Genomic DNA, 19,598 nt, shown 5'->3' with positions numbered 1-19,598 from the left:
AGGCAAACCCGGGAACCTATTTTGCAGTAGCTTTATCTAAGTGTGAACAAATGAATGTAACGTTTGGAAGAGTGATACATTATTAACTCTAATTGATTCCTTTATAACACTATACATTCACTGTCACCTTCGTTTTGGCTCGCACGAGTACGTGCGCTCTGAATCACTCTTGTCGCTGTCCCTATTCTAACACGTTACGTGTCACCACACACTGTTAACAAATGTGATAAAACCACCTGAATCGAGAATATCAGGTATGGTGTCTGTCTATGTGTGTTTTTGTCTGTTAAGGTGCGATACAGTAGACTTTTCTGCCTGTGTGCACGCGTGTGTTATACTCTTTCCCTCTCTCTCTCGTGCCTAACTGTGTCTACATGGGTGTGAAAGTAAAAGAGAGACAGAGCACCCGCTTTCACAGCCACTGGAGCTTTCGATAGGAATTAGTTTTACAACATATGCAAATGTCCCCCCTTGAAAAAAAGGGGGTCTTTAAGTGACAGGTTGATATGTGATTAAACGACAATTAGAGTGCTGAAAATAAGTGTCGGCAGTAGGTCAAGCACTGGGCGGCTCAGCTAAAAGGTAGCAGAGTATCGACGAGAAAACATTCCCAGGCGGAGGCCAGGAACAGGACCCAAAACAAATTAGAGAGGTGAAGGGGGAACAAGGTTGGCTCTGTGTTCCAATAAACCCACAACAGAGAGAAGTTCTGTGTTTTGCCTGGCTGACAAAAGACACACTTTTTGTGATCAGAGTAGGATGTTTTAGTAAAGCAGTGTTGAACATAAATACGATCGGTGGATCCTAACTTTGGCACAGATCGTGTGAACTTAGTGTCTTAGCATACTTATCACTGTCACGCTCATGCTTGACTGGTGTACTCAACCTTTAAGGGACTCTCCCATCTGATGGTGATGCCCTGCTTGACATGATTTTAACCTTTAGTGCCCCCAGCCCAGATTAAAACCAGTTGTCTGCCGTAGCGTATGCCACACCCCTCTCCTCTGCTGCCCTTTAAGTTAAAAGTACAGAGACATGAGGGGTTCTGTGTCTTGCTCCCTCGCTGTCTGTCTCAAACAAACACATACACCCTGACAAAAACACACACTCACACACACACTCACACAGCCATAGAGGCAGAGACATAAAAGGGCTCACGCTCATTCTGGCAACAGATGGCCCTGTCCCTATAATCCCCTTTGATGCTGTGGTGGGCAGTGGCTCCTGAACATCTCTGAAGCCAAAGCCCCAACAAAACTTGAGCTACTTTTCCTTTAACTGACCCCAATTGCCAAGGAGCTGTCAGCTGTCAGACCTGGTTAAGAGCGTCTTTACTGGGGGAGACTGAAGGGCACAGGTTTCTCTCTCTCTCTCTCTCTCTCTCTCTCTCTCTCTCTCTCTCTCTCTCTCTCTCTCTCATCTTTCAGCTTCCTGTTTGTTTTCTGTCACAGACTGTTCATTCCACCTCCACGGCAAGCAGGTTGACCGTGGTACTCTGACTCGTAGTATAGATAGCACTTATTTCTCCCCTGTTCCCTCCTTCGTGAGCTCTAATATTGGAGCCACAGATGGCAGGAGGTGGGCTAAGAGGCTTAGATTTCATTGAACAGCTCACCTTAATTATTGTCAATTGTAAGAAAAGAGGATCTTTTCACTGCTTGTGTAACCTGCAGCCTACATACAAAACTGAATCAAAAGCATTGCACATCACTTATTTTCTCGAGACAGAACTCTTTTTGGACTGATTTTAATGTATTTTTCATTCATGGGCATGTATCTAAGTGGATGCTTCAGTTTAGAGAGCTGGCCAGTGGATGCTGATGAAATACATCCGTTATCTCTAAAGAAAGTGTTTCAGTCTGTGATAAGATAAAACCCCATGATAGCAATGAGCTCACTAATGGAGTTTTTAAAGAATTTAACAAGTACCCTTAACCCTTTTTCTTTGACAACATCAGTAAAAAGTGACTGTAGTTTAATTCTTAACACTCATAGCTGAAATTTTGCACATTTTTAATGTTATCTTTTATTCTTATAGTCTCCGATTGAAGCACAGTTATGTTAAACACCCCTTGTTAAATTGAGGATCAGTCACCCAAATATTTGAGTGAACTGGCACTACGAAGCAGTTTGCTTCTTAATAAATTTGCACTGTAAATAGAATCAAATGTGAACTTGTGTCTTAACCTTTGTCTTAAATAATTTCCTTCTCTTAATGTAGCGAGCTCCGTTCTCAGGCCTGTAATTGGAGGACAACATTTAAGTGTCTCCTCGGGTGCAGAGGCGACTGATTGCGGCAGTCTCTTCTTTTTCATTTGGAAAGCACCACTTTCTAACACAAATGGGAAAACACAAATTAGTACTCGCTGGCTGTGAGATTTCAGAGAAATCTTCTGTACTGTTCGATTATGTATTATCATTCGAGAGCTTTGGGGGATAATCATCTCTGAGATTTGCTCACGTTTCTATCAGGTCTGCTGAGATGCATGTACGTAGCTAATGGGATTGGGCTTTTTTTCTATCCCTCTCCTGTGGCGTTATGGAGCTGGCAGCTGAACTTGAACGGATGCGCATGGTGCTGAGTCGTGCACAGGACTATTTCAAGACTGAAATGCGATTGTTTTAATACTTTAATCCACCTGTCCTTGGCATTCAGGATGTTGCAGAAGTCGCCTAATTATTTCAGTGCCCTCTATCCTTCCTGGTTGACACACAGCAGAGACAGGAGCACCCTTCTGTTGATAAATAAGTCCATCCTTAAGGAATATATTTCTGCAAAAATGTGGTCATTTACCTCAGGATAAACAAAACATCAATAAAGTAACACAAACCCAAAAACATGCAACTTCTGAATCTTACTTTAAAAATGTATAGCCTAATTGAGATTTTAAAAATGCATGTATGCAAAGAGGATCTGAAATACCTCGAATCACTTTAAAGAGTGAGCCATTAAACAACCAGAATTCTCTGAATTGTCCCAGGTTCCAACCGCGATAGTATGCAAACACAAATATTTTCTTTTAATTAAAAAGGCCTCATCTCGCTGTATCCTCCCCCAAGCCTGCTGCCAGCTCTCAACGACCCCCCAACGCACACACACACACACACACACACACACACACACACACACACACACACACACACACACACTCTTGTGATGCTATATTCAAATCCAGTTGTACTCATAGTCACATACATACAGCCAAATTTGAGAGAAGTGATTATTTTAATTGTGTCCTGGGCCATGGATTCCTCTTGACTAGCTGCTAATCTGTCAGAGCCTGGTTGTCAATTGAGTACCAGGGACACCAGCAGTGACGGCTGCCCAGTTCACTGATAGCCCCCTGAGGGACAGTTAACCCTCAAACACCCCCACCTCCAAAAAAAAAAAAAAAAAAAGAAAAAGAAAAAACGTCCCCTCTTCCACCCTTCCCCCAGACTGATCCAGCCTACCAGAACCTGTGGTGGTGCTAAAAGGAGGGGGGTTAAGGACTGGTGGTCTATGTGTGTGTATGCTGGTTTGGGACAGTGTTGGTGTGTATTTGTGTATATACGTGTGGTTTGGTGTGGGGGTGGTGGCTTGATAGTAATGCATGTTGATGGTTTCAGAGATACTTCATTTCAGAAACAGGGGCCTCATTAACCGTAGTCTTCATCAGGCCAGCGAGCAGCGGGCACATTAGGGGTCCACAGGAAGTTAGAGTACAGCAGGAGAGTGCATTAGGGAGGCCTGGGGAGACACACTCCCTCAGTTCCACTTCCACCTCCAGCGCTTTTCTATATCTTAATGTACCTTTCAGAGGAATTCGGATAGAGGTCAATAATTATGCTCTTTAAATTATTCAGTCGAGGTCCTCTGTAATTGTGCTTTTTAGAGCTCGGACATTGACAGCATGGTTTACTGCACCACGTTTGGGGCTCGGCCTGACCGGATGAATCAGTACGGAGTAAGAGAAAGAGTGTGTGAGTGTGTTTCACTGCTCTCATTGCCGACTCATAGCTCATGTAGGGTTTCTTCATTTCTGACATTTCAATGCACATCAACACCAAATGAAGAAAATAGCTCCTTTGCTGAGCAGATTTGTCAGCACATCAAGTTTGGAAGTCTTCTAAACAGACGTCAGGACTGAGTTGCCTGTGCTGGGCAGGCTGGTGTCAGAGACCGAGCGGACTACCAGCCACTGTGTGGGAATGTTTAGTTTGGGACACAACCGTGTTATTTTTGTTACATCGAGGAGAGGAAAGCACAAACTGCAAGGGTAGCAGAAAAAATCACCAAACTTTCTCTACAAAGCCAGCCCCTGCAACGTTTGACTGCACATGATAACATCGTCCGTCCACACAACAAGTCCTCTTTCAGCCACAGATTATTAACACATCGCTGAAAGCGGCAGAGAGCACTTCTCTGTTGTCACAGGGTCTAATATTTATATTTATCTAGTTGGGAGAGGCATTGACAAACATGTCACACACCTGCAGTTTTATAGTACGTGCTACTGCAGTTTGGTGTCAAAGAAAGAGCCTGTACAGTAGAGTTTTGTTGGCGCGAGAGGAAGACTGTAATTACTGTCTGACGATTCATCTAGTCACTGCATAAAATAGTGTTTATCCAGTCGCCCGTGTTTCTGTCGTGGCTGAGGGAGGGGAGGGTCATGTTTTGCACAACTGAGACAGCTAGGGCAATCAGGAGAAGAATCGTGACTCCAAAACATTCAGCCTTTCTTTCTTTTCTCTCTTCCTCTCTTTGTCTCCCTCTTTCTCCCGCTCTCTCTCTCTTTCGGTTTGAGGACTGGTGCCTTAGAAAATGAGATCTCACTTTCTCCCCCCTCTGACACACCCACACACAAATAAACATAAAAAGCTAATTTGTTAGCGCTCTCATTTCAGAGGCCTGAGCAGGAGAATATTGTTGGGGGGAAAAGTAATGCTTTGTCAAATGTTGACATGTGTTGCAAACATGGGGCCTTCAGCAGCAGCAACAGCAGCAGCGTTTTGTCGAGCGGCTCAGGCACATTGTCGGCACATGAAGAGAGGATGCTTTGAAACAAGATTAGCCTCCAAATGGCCCTGCCTGCCCTCCCCCCTCCATCCATACCCCTGTGCATAATGTGCATGCGTGTGTGCGTCTGCACTAAGATGCTAAATGATCAGATCCACTGAAATATTCGTGGGCCTGTTTTCTCACAGAATGAGTCCGGGTGTCATGTGATGTATGTCCCTGTGCAGCTGAAGGTGTGTGTGTGTGTGTGTGTGTGTGTGTGTGTGTGTGTGTGTGTGTGTGTGTGTGTGTGTGTGTGTGTGTGTGTGTGTGTGTGTGTGTGTGTGTGTGTGTGTGTGTGTGTGTGTGTGTGTACGTGTGTACACTTTGTCCTCCTGCAAGGCCCCATTGTCTGGCACATGGTTTGGCTTGGTTTTGTGGGCCAGAAAGCACACATCCCTGTCACTGAGGCTACCTCCCCTTGGCTTTGGGTCAGGGTGACACTGGGAAGGGGGAGAAAAAAAAATCCATCACCCGCACACCCTGCCCCCACAAAAATGAATCAAAATTGGAAAACAACATGCAAGGTCCGCCTAATACAGGAACACTTGCAATATGCTGATGTTTTCTTTTGCACACTGTGTTTGCTAAATTGCCTTTGACTGCGTGCATCAGTAATGAAACTTTATGTCCTTGTGGAGAGGGCAGCAAGTCCGTTCTAGTTAGGACCGGGACGATCTCTCCTGTCTGGCTTTTGTAAGACTTTTTTTTCCCTAATACATCCTTATGAATAAATGAAGTCCATGAAGTCATTTTTTCCATATTTGTGTAAATTGCTTTAAAAGCATTTTATCATGTCATAAAAATGCGCAATTGATCTGCTGGGCTTAGCCCATTGGACAGCTGTGTGTTTTGTTAATGGCCACTTTGCTCCAAGCAGCTTATTAAAAAATTTATATATAAATGCTAAAATTGCATAAATTATTTAGATACAGTAAGCATTTTTTTTGTTTTGGTCAGGCAGGGAGGGGCTGTTATCAGTATGGAAATTTACCATAGTATATTATCTGCTGAAATATAGTAATATATCTGCCCAGACACATATGTGTCCTCCTCACTACACCCCCACACATGCAGAGGCGCAGGAAAAAAAAAGTATATATTTTTTGATGACTTCGTTTCAGCAACCACGGAATGTCACCCATATCCTGGTTGATTGTACTTTCGAGTTTTATGATGTTTTTCCATTGATTTGTTTCCCCGGCGCAGCTGCCGACCTCTATTGAGGGACGAACGTAATCAGCGCTGACGCAAATTAGATGGTTATTCGTTTCGAAAATTGACAGAAAAACAATAAAAAAGATGAAATGCTCCCAAATCAATAGATATAATGAAATTCAAATAATCCGAGAGATGAGGTCTCCATGGCAACTGATAATGTGGAAAAGAAAACAATTTAATAAAGGACAGACACGCTTTGAAAACAGATTGGGGAGGGGGGTGGCTGTAAAGCGGGGAGAGGAGAGGAAAGCAGAGCAGAGGAGAGAGGAGGTGGGGAGATGGAGGGATAGCGGGAAGGGAGGTGGAGGGGTGTTTGTGGCTGTAGTGGTTGCTCTATAGCTTGTTTCCCCCGGCGTGTGAAGGATCTGTGTCTGTCCCAAGGACACCGGAATAATTAGAAAAGCTTTCAGGCCAGAAAGTGCAGATTCAGGTTTTAATACACAAAATTATTTCAGGGGCAGTGAATCGGAAAACCATTTGTTGGTGACCTTCCTGAGAGGCCTCCCCCTCCCCGGTACAGGGCAAGATGGAGGCTATGTGGCAGCACTGCCTGAGTTATGGCATATTTGTGTTTTTATAGAGGCAGGGGGAATGGAGTTGGGGAAGTTGAGAGGGGGATGTGGGGGTAAATGTGTGTGTATGGTTGTGTTTCAGTCTGTGTGTGCGTGAGTCCGTGAGATTGTCGGTGGCGGGGGGGGGGGGGGGGTGTCTTAGTGAGACCTTCATGTTGTGTGTGTGTGTGTGTGTGTGTGTGTGTGTGTGTGTGTGTGTGTGTGTGTGTGTGTTGAGGGGGGATCTGGCAGGAGTTTGGGCAGAGGGAGGGAGAGCATCGACAAGAAGGGAGAAAGTGCAGCGAGAGAAAGGGGGAAGTTGCAGATCCGGCTGTATTTACAGATCAGTTGTCAAAAGGAGCCATTTAAGGGGAATGCGCCCGTTCCTGCACTGTGACAGGCGAGGTGCCTGTTTAAAAAGCAAAAGACAACTATGAACCTGAGAGGGAGACAGTCAAACACAGGCTTTTTCTGTTGAAGACAGACAGAGCAGGGGGTGGCGAGGGAAGCGAGTGGGTGTTAAGTGACTTCATTTGTAGTCTATTTAAGGTATGTTTTACTTGTCCTTGTGCTGCTCCTCCAACATCTAATACAGGGGCTGCGTTCTAGTTAGCACAGCAAGGGAATAGTGATTGAGTGCATCGTTCTTATTTCCTGTAAATACAAATGACTTTCCGTCATCTGTCTAAAAACCTGTATTTGATTTCAGTTTTGTTGTCAAGGGAGATTTGCTACTGATGCAAACAGTGATAAGAGTCAAAACCAAAAGCACAGCTCTGTTGCCCTCATTAGCTTATCATGACTTTTAGTATGTACACTTTCTGGTGGCTTTATTCAACATCCGTGTCCTGTTCTTTGAAGATCCTATTTTCTTTATTACTCTTTGTCAACGTTTTGCAGGCTGGCTGGTTGGTTGGGCGTTGGAGCCTTCTCTGTCAAGTAGTGACTACGATTTTTGTGTCATTATAAGGCTTTGTTTAACTCAAATAAAGGTGATCCACCCTTTGTTCAAATGATACCAACAGCAGGTCCGGGATATCACGTCTTGAGTGTAGATACCCTTATCCTGTTCCAGGTGGCAATAAATGGAAAAACAAGTCCTTGCACAAAGCTTGACCTGATAATTATTGTTCTGATATTTTAATAGCATAGGATCCTGATCAGGATCACAGCTTTCCTGCAATATAAAACATCATAAAAGTTGGGCAATATTTGATAAAAATGTGGGATCAAGTTCCACATAGTGTTAATCTTAGACCTTTCTCTTTCCTAGAATTAGTTTGTTGCTTCATACACAATTAAGGTGTACAAACTTCACACTTTTCTTTCTCCTTTAAAACAGTGCTTTCAGTCCAATTGTAACATTTTCCACCTTTAATTCAGTTGTTAACATGTTGCACACCGACGATAATTGCAGGCTTATTGAGACTCTGATAGTTAGATCTTCCTTTTCTTTTACTCAGGGGAATCTGCTCTTATCAAAGGCAAACAGAGATCTGACATTCTTCAGCAGGGACAGCTATGATTCTCCAGTACTGTTATTGCAATGTGAAAAGTGCCCCACAAGTAGGAGAGAAACTAGAACTAGACTAGAATTCCCCACTGTACACTAGCTAAGAGCCTTCAAATCTAACATGCCAGTGTCAATGAAAACTGTTTGTTTTTTTTTAAATGAAACGGATAGAACAGACCTGAAATACGAGAGCCGGTAGTCATCCGCTGTGTGTTTGTGTATGGAAGCGTTTGTGTGTGTGTGCACATGCACACTGACACACACACACACATAGGGCACGAAGCACATGTTATCACCGTCACCAGCAGCAGTAGCAAACAGCGGCAGTTGTTCAGTGTGCATGTGTGTCTGTGTGGTGTGTGAGTGAAAGTGTGTGCTTGTGCATGCCCAAAATCTTTCTCTCACTCTCTCTCTGGCTGCTGGCTCTGAGGGACCCTCTGTAAGTCAATCTGTGTGCTCATATACCTGTGTGTGCGTGTGTGCATGTGCGTGTGAACCACCACTGTACTACACTTCAGGGGCCAGGAGCCAGGACCGACCCTAGCCGAACAGGGCTGGAAAGGGCTGAGGGCCAGCTCCCTGTGCACACCACCCACTTCACACCTGTCTCTCTCACACACACATATACACACACGCAGCTCATACAGCCGTGCTGCTCGGCACAGGGCTCTCATTGTAGCAGTGACAGGAGGGCGCCCGTTAAGTGGCTCTCTCTTCCTGGGGCCCGTGTGTGTATGTTTGTGTGCGAGTGTGTGTTTGTGTGTCTGTGTGTGTATGTCCCCATGTGGCTGTGGGGTGGAGAAGGGCGATGAAGGACCCCTACTGGTAAAGTGGGTAAACTCGCACAGCCTCGACATCTGTGCTCAGAGAAGGAAGGAGGGGGGAGAGGGAGTGGAGAGAGGGGGAGGGTAAGGAGGGAGGAGAGATAGACAGTGAGAGAGGAGGACAGAGTGGGAAAGAGGAAAGGAGTGAGAAGGAGAGAGGGAGGGAGAGTTAGAGAGAGAGAGAGCAGAGCCTTGGCATAGAGCAGTTGAGGAGAAAATGCCTTGCTTTGTGGAGAGAATTCTTCCAGGGCAGGAGGGAGAGGTGAGACAGAGCGCAGAGGGCGGTCTGCTGCCAGGTAAGACTCACACACACCTTCCTCTCGCCCTCTCTCTCTCTGTCTCTTCCTCCTTCTCTCTCTCTCTCTCTCTCTCTCTCTCTCTCACCCTCCTTGTCCCTCCCACCTTACACACACACACACTCACACACACACAGAAGTTGAGTGCTACCTCGAGGTGAACGGGTCTGCTACTAGTTGCAGTTGGCATGAGTCAGGCACGCATGTGTAGTAATGTGGTGGGTGGTGTCAAAGTGTGTGTGTGTGTGTGTGTGTGTGTGTGTGTGTGTGTGTGTGTGTGTGTGTGTGTGTGTGTGTGTGTGAGAGAGAGAGAGAGAGACAGAGAGAGAGAGAGTGTGTGCATGTGAGAGTGAGGAAACAGAGCAGGTGTAATATTTGCTTTCTAGAAAAAAAAATTGTAGTTTTTAATTACAGATGCATATTTGTACTTATAGTGCACTGGATGTCAGTGGTGTGTTTAATTAGTTTTAATGGTGTGCTGCTTCCTCAAAAGTTCTGTTGTTGACTTTTTGTGTTTTGCTTTATAGCACTCCTCAGTTCCACTTAGATATTTTGCAGTTATGTTTATGACATTTAGTGATGGTACATTTATTGGAATACTGCACTGTAAAATTTTGAGGTACTTTTACTTTACATTTTATACCACTTTATACTTAAACTCCACTACATTTCAGAGTAATGAGGCAATGAGGGAAATATTGTAGTTTTTACTCCAGTGACTTAACAGATAAATACTTTTCAAAGGAAACACAAGATCATCTTATAAAATATGACACACAGTTTCAGGTGAAACTACCCAGCAGTATATAAAGTAGTTATAAAAGAGCTTCACCCCGACCAGCTACAACACTGAAATGTTGCTTGCGTATAAATCAGGAATAATAATCCAGTAATAATATAACACTCTGTTATGAGTACTATGACTTTTGATACTTTTTCTTATAATACTTCTGTATGTTTAAAGTATATATATATTTATTTTTTACTTTTACTTGTAGTTGAGTATTTTTAAATTGTGTATTGCTACTTCTGTCTCAGGGATCTAAATACTTTATCCAACCACTAATTACACATTACTTAACTTCATAGTAAATACTTTAATTTATCATGAAGCCATTTCAGGCTGTTAAAGTGATCACGGGCTACACGAGTAGACTTTATTTGACTTTAAAGGGAAAGAAAATATGATGTATATAACACCAGTCCGCAGGCTCAAAATAGGAATTATTAAAAAGCACCTTAAATCCCTCTGTTCTAATGTAAAGCACAGATGTTTTCAGATGCGACATGAGGTAATCTGCGGTGCTGGTTGAGATTGATTTGGCTGTTAAGATACAGATGTTGTGATGGAGAGGTTTGTCATCGCAGGGATTTTCCACTCTGCTGATGTAAACAGTGTCTGTTGAACAAAGGCTAAAGAGTCCTTTTCTTCTGCGTGGAGACACGGTTCTGAGAGGAATAATCCTCCTCGTGTACAATTAGATTTTCTCCTTTCGGTTAAATAAATACTGTGTCTGTGAACATAAACACAGATTTACATGCGGCCCTGTGGGTGTCAGTCTCTCAAACAGCCCACAGCTACAGCCTGGGCCTGATATTTCTTGTCAAAGCGCACAGGAAAAAAAAGAAAAAGGAAAAGAAAGATGAGGCAGAAGTTGGCCGGCTCTAACTTCACGCTTGCTGTTTATTTGTTTTTATAACAAATGGAAGCAGCTTCCTGAGTGAAAGGTGAAGTCAGAATTGAATTTGGCTTGCGTTACCGTGGCGATCTGGCAACTGCTCCCGTGTCCCATAGGACTGCTCTGGTTGCTGTGTGCCGGGCGCGTGTGTTTGTTATTTAACTGGTGTGTGTCTACACTAGTGCTCTACGTGCATTGTGTGTCTGTGTGTGCGTGTGTGTCTGTGTGTGTGTGTCTGTGTGTGTGTGTGTGTGTGTGTGTGTGTGTGTGTGTGTGTGTGTGTGTGTGTGTGTGTGTGTGTGTGTGTGAGTAGTGGGTGGTGGTAGCAGCATTCACGAGAGAGACATTTTACTAAGCAGACATTTCCCCCTCTGTTTTCACTCTGACCTGGTAGGAGATTGATGACTGAATTGTGGAGTACATGTTAACAGTAACTGGTGATTTATGAAGATACTTAGGGTAAGTGAGGCCGCACAGGCTGGAAGGGAAGAAAAAGATATAGCCTTTTAAGTTAATGCAAAAATATAGCCTTTTTAAGTAATAATTGTTATTACCACTGCAGGGTTTGGAGAGCGCTCTGAGTTAGAGTTGGAGTTGAGGTGCGGTGTGAAGATTTTCCTTTTCTGTTGGCCATGTGCCCTCCTTTGTTTCTCACTTGTTTCTTCACTTCATTAAACACTGCGTTTCATAGTGTTTCATAAGGAAAAATTCATTTAAAGGAAATGCATATGATTTAGATGATGGATGTATTGATATTTTGATTCGCTTAGATTCAAGTATTTGAATTGAAAAAAGTGACTTTTTCCTGGGTAAACCACAGTGGAAAACTTCTCTTGGATGAACCCTTGCACTGCAACAAGTGCACTGTGTGTTTTGGCAGCCCCCCTTAGCCAAAGATCCCTCAGAAAATCCGCATGCAATTTTAGAAGAATCAGATTCTTTCCCTTTCCTTGGCTCATGAACTCCCTTGATATTATGCACATGGAGAATCCTCCTCTCTATTCAAATATGAGATTCAATCCACTTGGAGGTGATCTATAGCATTTTTAAGGAATAAAGCAATTTTGGGGAATACGGAATAGTGCTTCCCCTGGAAGAGGGATGGCTTTCATTTTTTTTCAAGGCACCTCTTAGACTGAGTGAAATGTTTCCCCTGTTCGCTCAGGGACGACTTTATTTCTTACCAGGGATTTAACACTCACTCAGTCCCCTCATAAATACAGCGTCCCTCAGCCCTTCGCTAGCCATAACTCATGCACTAACTCTCTAGCTAACTAAACTCATATAGCAGAGCCAACACTTGTTTGTCTTTTACCCCGGCCTTTCTCTCCCACTCTTCCTCTCTGTCTCTTTTCCTCCTCTCACCTGATTTATACATGACAGAATCTTCTCTGACTACCATCTCACCAGGCTCCTGCACTGATCTCCTTGGCCCACTCGTGGAGTGGGTTTTAGAAGAAATGTGCATTTGAATATGAGCCAGCCTAATCTCCTTGAGGCTATTTAGAGTGAGCCTAATGCTCCAAGAATGAGCGAGAACAACACCGGAGAAAATGCGGACATCCCTCTCGGCATGTCACAACAGAGCTCAGGTCTCCAAAGAACGAGGCAAGTCTTTGATTTGCTGATGAAAATCTCTCTCTCAGGCAAATGACATAAAATTCCTGCTTTCAACACACCTGTTGAAGCCTTCAGACTCCTTAGAATAGTCTTTGCGTGTGGTTTGTTTTTGTCTTTCTGCCTTTATGGCACCTACCTGTGGAATTTTTACTTTTTAGCGTGTTACTCCAGTAGTACAGATAATACCAGATGCAGCAGCTAATAAACTTTAAAGCCATTTCACTTTGAGCAGATGAAAGTGCTCAGGTGGGATATTACAGTATGGTGGAAGCCTTTACTGATCTGGTGCCGATTGGCATTTTGGGAGGAGACAGTCTTTCTGGCATGGTTCCCGTATTGGTTGTTAACAGCCTGCTGGTACCTTCTGTTCTCTCAACTCCTCAAGCATCTGAAGACCCTCTGAAGTCAAAATCGCCCATTTTGATGTCTCATGGCAGCACCCGGCGTTTTGTTGTATTTGCGTCTGAAAACACAGGCCCTGCTCGGAGGAATTACCCTCAGCACTCGTGGGTGTCAGATGTGGGAGGAGGGTATCGTTCCTCTCCCCCCCCATCTCCCTGCTCTCCTTGCTGTCCTTCCTTTCTTTTTGATCTCACCATCAAATCTTCCCCTGTTTTTATGAGTGACGTTTACCCGAGAGCGGCTTGGGAAATGGCCGGCTGAAGAAGACGTTTGAGAAAATGCGCCTGAGCAAGCTATCACCTTTGATAAAGCCATAGTTCCAGTGGGAGAAGGAGAAGAAAGCCAAAGACTGAGAGCATTGTTGGTAATGAAAAATGCCATGCAAGAGGAAGCATCTCTCTGATCCCAGCCTGTGAAACCAACAATGTATAGTACAACAGATACTGCAGTGGTGCATCAAGCATTTCTCTGTTGTACCACAATGGGTATTTGACTCAGTGGACTGATCTGAATCTGGGGTACCACACTGTGCCTTTATTGTACATCAGCTGGGCACCAAATAATCTCATAATACAGCACTCACACACACACTGTGAGTCGCACTGGTGCTGCCATCAACATTGGCATACCTTCATCTGTGTCACAAGTTGGCAAAAGGCTGGCAAAGCACTTGAAACTGCACTGCAAAAGGAGAAAAAAATAAGGGGGAAGTGGAAGGTAGTTGGAGGCGCAGAGAGCAAGAAATCTTAGCTTTAGTAATTACTACCTCCATAGAGAAGCAGTGGAGAGGACAGTGAGGCAAGCAAGCGCACGAAGGAGGCCCCGTGTGCAGATAATGAAGGGGTATCATTGTAGCTCTGACAGCGTTAATCTTAGAGTGCTTCACAATGTGTGTGTGAGTGTGTGTGGGTGTGTGTGTCTCTATCTGGTTGTGTGTATTCACTGTGCAGGGTATGTATATACTGCCGGGGTGTACGAGGGTTGTGGTACAGTGCCACTGACTCTCGCTCTTCCAGTGGGACCATCCGGCCCACCTGACAGCACAGTTTTTCCAAACATGTTGACAGTTGCCGCCTCTTGAAGACGATCCTGAAACTCCACAGCCTCTCGCTAATCCTCACAGAAGCACCGGCATCACCTATCAGCACCCGAACTTGTCGTCTTGCTTCAGAAGAGGGAGGAAGAAAAGAGGAAAGCGGAAAAAGGGGAAGAGCAGTCCAACTTCCTTTGTGCCCGGCTTTTTCCTTTCTTTTTTCCTCTTCTCATTTGAAGTTGTGAGACACTCATTTAAGCCTCATTGCACACCAACACTCAACACACGAGAAAGTGTTATGAATATGTATCAACACAGCATATGGCAGCAGTAGCGCGGGGACTAGGTGTGTCCAGAAGGGTAGAGTGCTGCCGATGCATTATTCTCCATTCAAATTACCACAGTAAGAATGCAGCAGGGAGCTGAGAGGTGTTCATCACCTCTTTAGACGGGGCAAGAGAAGAACCTGGATCATGCAAAACAGCAGGAACGGAAGAGCTGTGATGAGCACAGTAGTGGGCCAGCTGAGTTTCCTTGATTTGGTAGATTTTTTCGGCAGGTTCAAACCCAGCACTCGCTGACACGAGCGTGATTAAAAGTGATATTTCTGACACATTAGGATGCGCACGGGAAGTAACCTCCTCTAAAGCGTTCATTATTAGATGCATGACAGACCTGAATATTTATAAAATAGGTTTTAATAATTAATAGCAGCAATCTGCTCCCGTAATTCATCAGATTTGCACTTCAACAGAGTATCCGTTTTCACTTTAAAATAATAATAAGAGGAATATTAATGTTGGAGAAATGTAAAACGGGCAGCTGGATACAGCACAAATTGGCAAGCACTCCATGTTCACTTGTGAGGCTTTCCTTTAACCTGTCACTTTTCAAATAAAATTACATTTTAAGCAGCCAGCACTGCACCATTTGAAAACCCTCCGTTGTTTGTGCTTGACAATTTAGTGAGTGGCTTCTCACAAATGTGGCAAGTCATGAAGATAAAGATGCAGGAAACAAAGTGGGTTTGGTGTAGAATGCAAAAGTAGTTGCTGTGGTTTCATCAAAAGCAAATTTATTTGTTTGAGTCAACTAGAAGCACTTCCTTTTGTATACTGAGACCCAAAATAGACAGCATTCTTTTTTCCTGTAATGCAGCTTTGCTTGTTTCATCGTTTCACAGTCATTTTTCTTTCTTTTTTTTTTCCTCCCTCATTGTGCGTGTTGTTTTATCACACCTTCAAATTCAGTCACGGCACATTCCTTCCTCTACTGAACTCCCAGAAACAAGAATGTTCCTGTTTTAGGTGAAAATTGCCACGTTTAGTTCCGCCCCCACTTCACATTGAACTTTTTGGTAAAGCACACTGTTTTAGTGCTGTCATTGACACCGTCGTGTTTATCCTCCCAGTGGATCTGCTTCTCCTGAGTGTGTAGAAATGCCAGTGTACGTCTTTGACAGTGTGCGTCTCAGAGCAAATGATGTGACCTACAGCCACGAGACAGAGAGGAGCAGAAAGAGAGCACAGAGCACAATGCCCTGCTCTCTACAAGGCTGCAAGCAGGCATGCAACACACAACACACACACTTAATATTGGTTACAGCCACTTAACATATGTGTTTACAGTATATTGTGCATCCACACAAGGACACACACACACACACACACTTTAAAATATCATATATCATTTCATTTCAACAGTATTGTCACTGTCATCCTGCTTATCAGAAAAGTAAAACTAAAGTTCTGGCAGCGCAGTCACAGCCACAGGGTCTAAAAAATGCAAATCCCAGGAGCAGGAAGACAGATTCTCATCACTTCCTCTCTTAGCCCTACAAAGAGATGTGTTTTGATCAAAATTTAATAGTGCTTCATAAGAAGAAAACACTGAACGTTGAAAGTGTCATAAAAACTAAGCATTTGAAAAAGCCTCCAGTTTTAAGCGAGCCGTGGGCCATTTTTGGACAGGTGGAGAACCTGCCCAGGATGACATTTTAACGGGCACCTGTGATTCATTCTACTGCTTATAAAGTCCAAAAGAGGAAAAGTCTGTCATGCAGAGCAAATTTTTTAATGGGAGCCAGGGATCGATGTTGTCAGCGCAGGCATCCTGTCTGGAAATACATGCTTTTGTAAATGTCACCTCCTTCTTTCTTTTCAAGGAGAGAGAAAGGAGAAAAAGAGCAAAGGGAGGAGAAGGAGGAGGTGGGAGGGGAAAGGAGGTCAGCGAGAGCTGATGCAAACATTCCAAACCAGGCTGAATTTAGGGAAATTGCTTGAAAAACATTGAGTCGCACTCTCATTCACAGGGCCCCCGTATCTGAAAAACAAATTTGAAACGTAACCTTGGAAATCAATTAAGAAGTCCCCAGGAGCTTGAGAAAAAAGAAGGGAAAGGCCCAACCTCCTTTTTCCTTTTCCCCCCTCCCTGCATGTCTTTTCCTCTCCTCCACTTAACAGGGACTTGGATCTGCCCATCAGAACACTACCTTGTGTGAGGAGGCTTTGTCAGCGGGGGCTTTATTTAATTTTTTTTTTAACGGCAGAGTGCCTTATATGCTGTCAAAATGTCTTAAGAGTCTTATTAAAGAAATGCCACAGCTCATTTCCTTGTAATGCAATTCATATGCTGGTGAAAGGGGGCATGTCTAAAGATCTAAACAGCTTTGCTTTTTAGGCTTCACATTAGGGGTTATCTGTGAGGGCTTGTCATTGATTGACATTATCTGGCCTGACAGGGCCTCATATCAAGGTTAACCTCATGGACAAAAGTGCCACCCGCACGGACACACAAACACACTCTCTCACCCACACTAACAGTCAAATAAGGCACGCTCTCTTCAACTTCCTGTTGAGAGGGGTGCTACGCATGTGTGTCGGCTTCGTCTGTGTGTGTAAGCCAGGTGGAGATTTCCAGACTTAATTGATAACTAATGGAGCAGCGTGTGCTGAGTTTACCCTGGAGGATTGACACAGTGTGTTTTTGTGTGGGTGCTCGTGTCCTGTGCAGAGATAGAAGGGCTGGGTGATGGTGAGAGGATGGGGATGACTTACGCACCAGCGTAGCTCCAGATTCTGGTAAATTAAATATGGCCCAAAAGAAAATTACATGGAGTGATAAACACCAGTCTGGCTGCCTCTGACCTCTTAGGCGAGCAGGCCACTTACTTAGAAGAAAGTGTGTAACTGACACACACATTCTGCATGAGCACAATACTCACACTCACACACATCTCCCCGTCTCCCTCCCAACAAGCCACAAAGGCGAGGAGAGATCCCCGTGACCAAAATACAACTGAAGCAGTTAATCTGTACAGATATTAGCTCAAGGGCCCTTGAGAGGTGCACCGCTGAGCCCCTTCTCCACTGTACTACCCACACTGCCTTGCTGCTGCGCCAAGCGCAGCAACCATGAGGGAGGGACACGGGGTCGTCTGCTCATTTACCATGGCGGTTGGCTTATCAAATTGCACTCCTCGTGTCTTGAAACAGAACATGGGAGCTGAGCTTCAAAACAAAGCTACGGGAATAAATTCTCCTTCTTTCAGTCTATGGAAGCATGGGACTGTATGCGATTGTGTAAACTTTTTGCTTTCCAGAACACAAACACTTGCAAATTAAGATGTCATCTGGTGCCAGCTGTGAGTCCAGATTTGATGTACATTTTTAACAAGTTCCCCACGTGTCCCATGAATTACCCTAAGCAGCAAACTCAATAAAAGTTGGCTGTTTTGGTACGTAGCTGTCAGAATGGTTCTTGTCACTCATGTCAGATTGTTTTTTTTTCTCCCTAAGACCATTTTAGGCTGCTTGTCCTCTGTTCTGGAAAACACAATAATTACCCTGTTTGTGATGAAGCTGGAGGGCGTGTTTGTCCTTAGATTTCAACTTTCCTGCCTGATTGCCCTGAAGTTCAACGTCTTTCCTCTTCCGTCTGCACTTGAAATATACATTGTTTTCCTCAGCCATTGTTCTGTGTAGTCAGTGAGGCCATTTGTGATGCCTTTTGTCCTGCAGCGTCTTCTTTGTGTTTTGCGGTGGTGTGACGGGAGCGTGGCACTTGGCTGAGGGCTTGTGTTTGATAACAGCCCGTGGACTGAGCTGCAGTGTAATAGTCCAAACGGGTCCTTCAAGGTCAGCACCCCCAGAAAGACAGCACACAGTGTGCAAGGTCACATTCTAGACTAAAAGCAATAAGTGCTTTATTGATAGAGAAAAAAACAACAAGCAGGCAGATGTGCAACCAACTGATTAATAATAAAATACATTTGTGAGAGAGAGGGACAGGGGGGAGGGAAGGGGGCAGGGAGACGAAGACAGCCACCTTCTGACTTTATGTCCGTATGTGTGTGTGTGTGCTGTATGTGCGTGCTTGCATGCCTGCATGTACAGCGTGTTTCACAGCAACACATTGATCCTGTAGTGGAACCTAAAAAAATCTATCAGAAATCCAGTGGTTAAAAAAAGAACAAAATGTGACAGATTGGTGATGGTCTCTCTCCTCTCGCTGCCTGAATCATTTCCTGTCATTACTAGAGTTTGTGTGATTTGTACAGTGTGAAAGTACAGTGGAAAAGAAGATCACAAACAACTCACTTCTCCTCTTTTAACAGTAATCTAGGCATCATATATATCTCATCAGTATCATGTTTTATGACAGAGACAACAGTCACCTCAGGTTCCTTTTTTCCACGCAGTCACTTTATGAACAAAGCGCCTTTTGTACTGCACCTACTGTGCTATTATCTTTTTATGAAAATAAGCAGAGGGTATTGAACTGTCGTCATCTTTTATGTGCCTTTATCATTCTTTCTTGCATGCTCTCTCTATCTCTTGTTCTCTCTCTTCCCCAACCTGGTAAACCTGCCAAGTGAGTAGAGCTCCAAAGTGGATCAGTTAGTGGCAGATTTAGATTTTAGGTGGGGAACACTGAGTCCCAGTCCCAGCCAAACCTGTTTCTTCTAAAAGACTCTGAGGGACAGGAGGGCTGGGAGATTTCCATATGCTCTGCTACCCCCTTCCCCTCAGTGATCACCTACAATAGTCTCCCTCCACCCTTCTTGCTCCGTGGAAGTGTATACCCGCCTTTACAGCCTGCTTTCTAAATCCCTTCTCTACATAAACTTCTCCTCAGATGTACCCACCCCTAAACCCCCATCTATCAACTAGTTGGCAGTGGCATTGTTTTTAATCATCAGAACCTCAAAATTATTATTATCGCTTCTGATGCGGCAATTAAAACTTCAGGTCAGAGGCACAACGAGCGGTGATCAGCAGCCGAGCTGAGAAGTTTTAATTAGACGATCAGAACCATTAATGCACAAAAAAAAGGTGTGCGCTGGGAAATTAACGGGAACGTCTTAATCAGGGTTAGCGACTCCGAAGAGGAGTCAAGTGAACAGAGAGCAAAAAACAAATC

The 19,598-nt window shown here is 44.2% G+C and overlaps 1 protein-coding gene across 6 annotated transcripts in view; it reads left to right on the top strand.

Annotated features, from left to right (window-relative positions):
* Positions 1-19,598, top strand: part of casz1 (castor zinc finger 1) — a 167,647-nt gene that overhangs the window by 109,941 nt on the left and 38,108 nt on the right. The window contains exon 1 of one of the 6 annotated variants that reach the window (XM_070967985.1): positions 9,365-9,443. The exons of the other annotated variants lie outside the window; for them this stretch is intronic. Coding sequence (XP_070824086.1) covers positions 9,365-9,443 — 79 coding nt within the window. Of the gene's footprint in view, positions 1-9,364; positions 9,444-19,598 lie in introns of those variants that run through there. 6 annotated transcript variants of the gene reach the window in all.

This window comes from Chaetodon trifascialis, chromosome 8 (assembly GCF_039877785.1).
Source record: "Chaetodon trifascialis isolate fChaTrf1 chromosome 8, fChaTrf1.hap1, whole genome shotgun sequence".
NCBI classification, from domain to species: Eukaryota; Metazoa; Chordata; class Actinopteri; order Chaetodontiformes; family Chaetodontidae; genus Chaetodon; species Chaetodon trifascialis.
The sequence above is the reverse complement of the archived record's forward strand: the minus strand, read 5'-3'. Positions and strand labels throughout refer to the sequence as shown.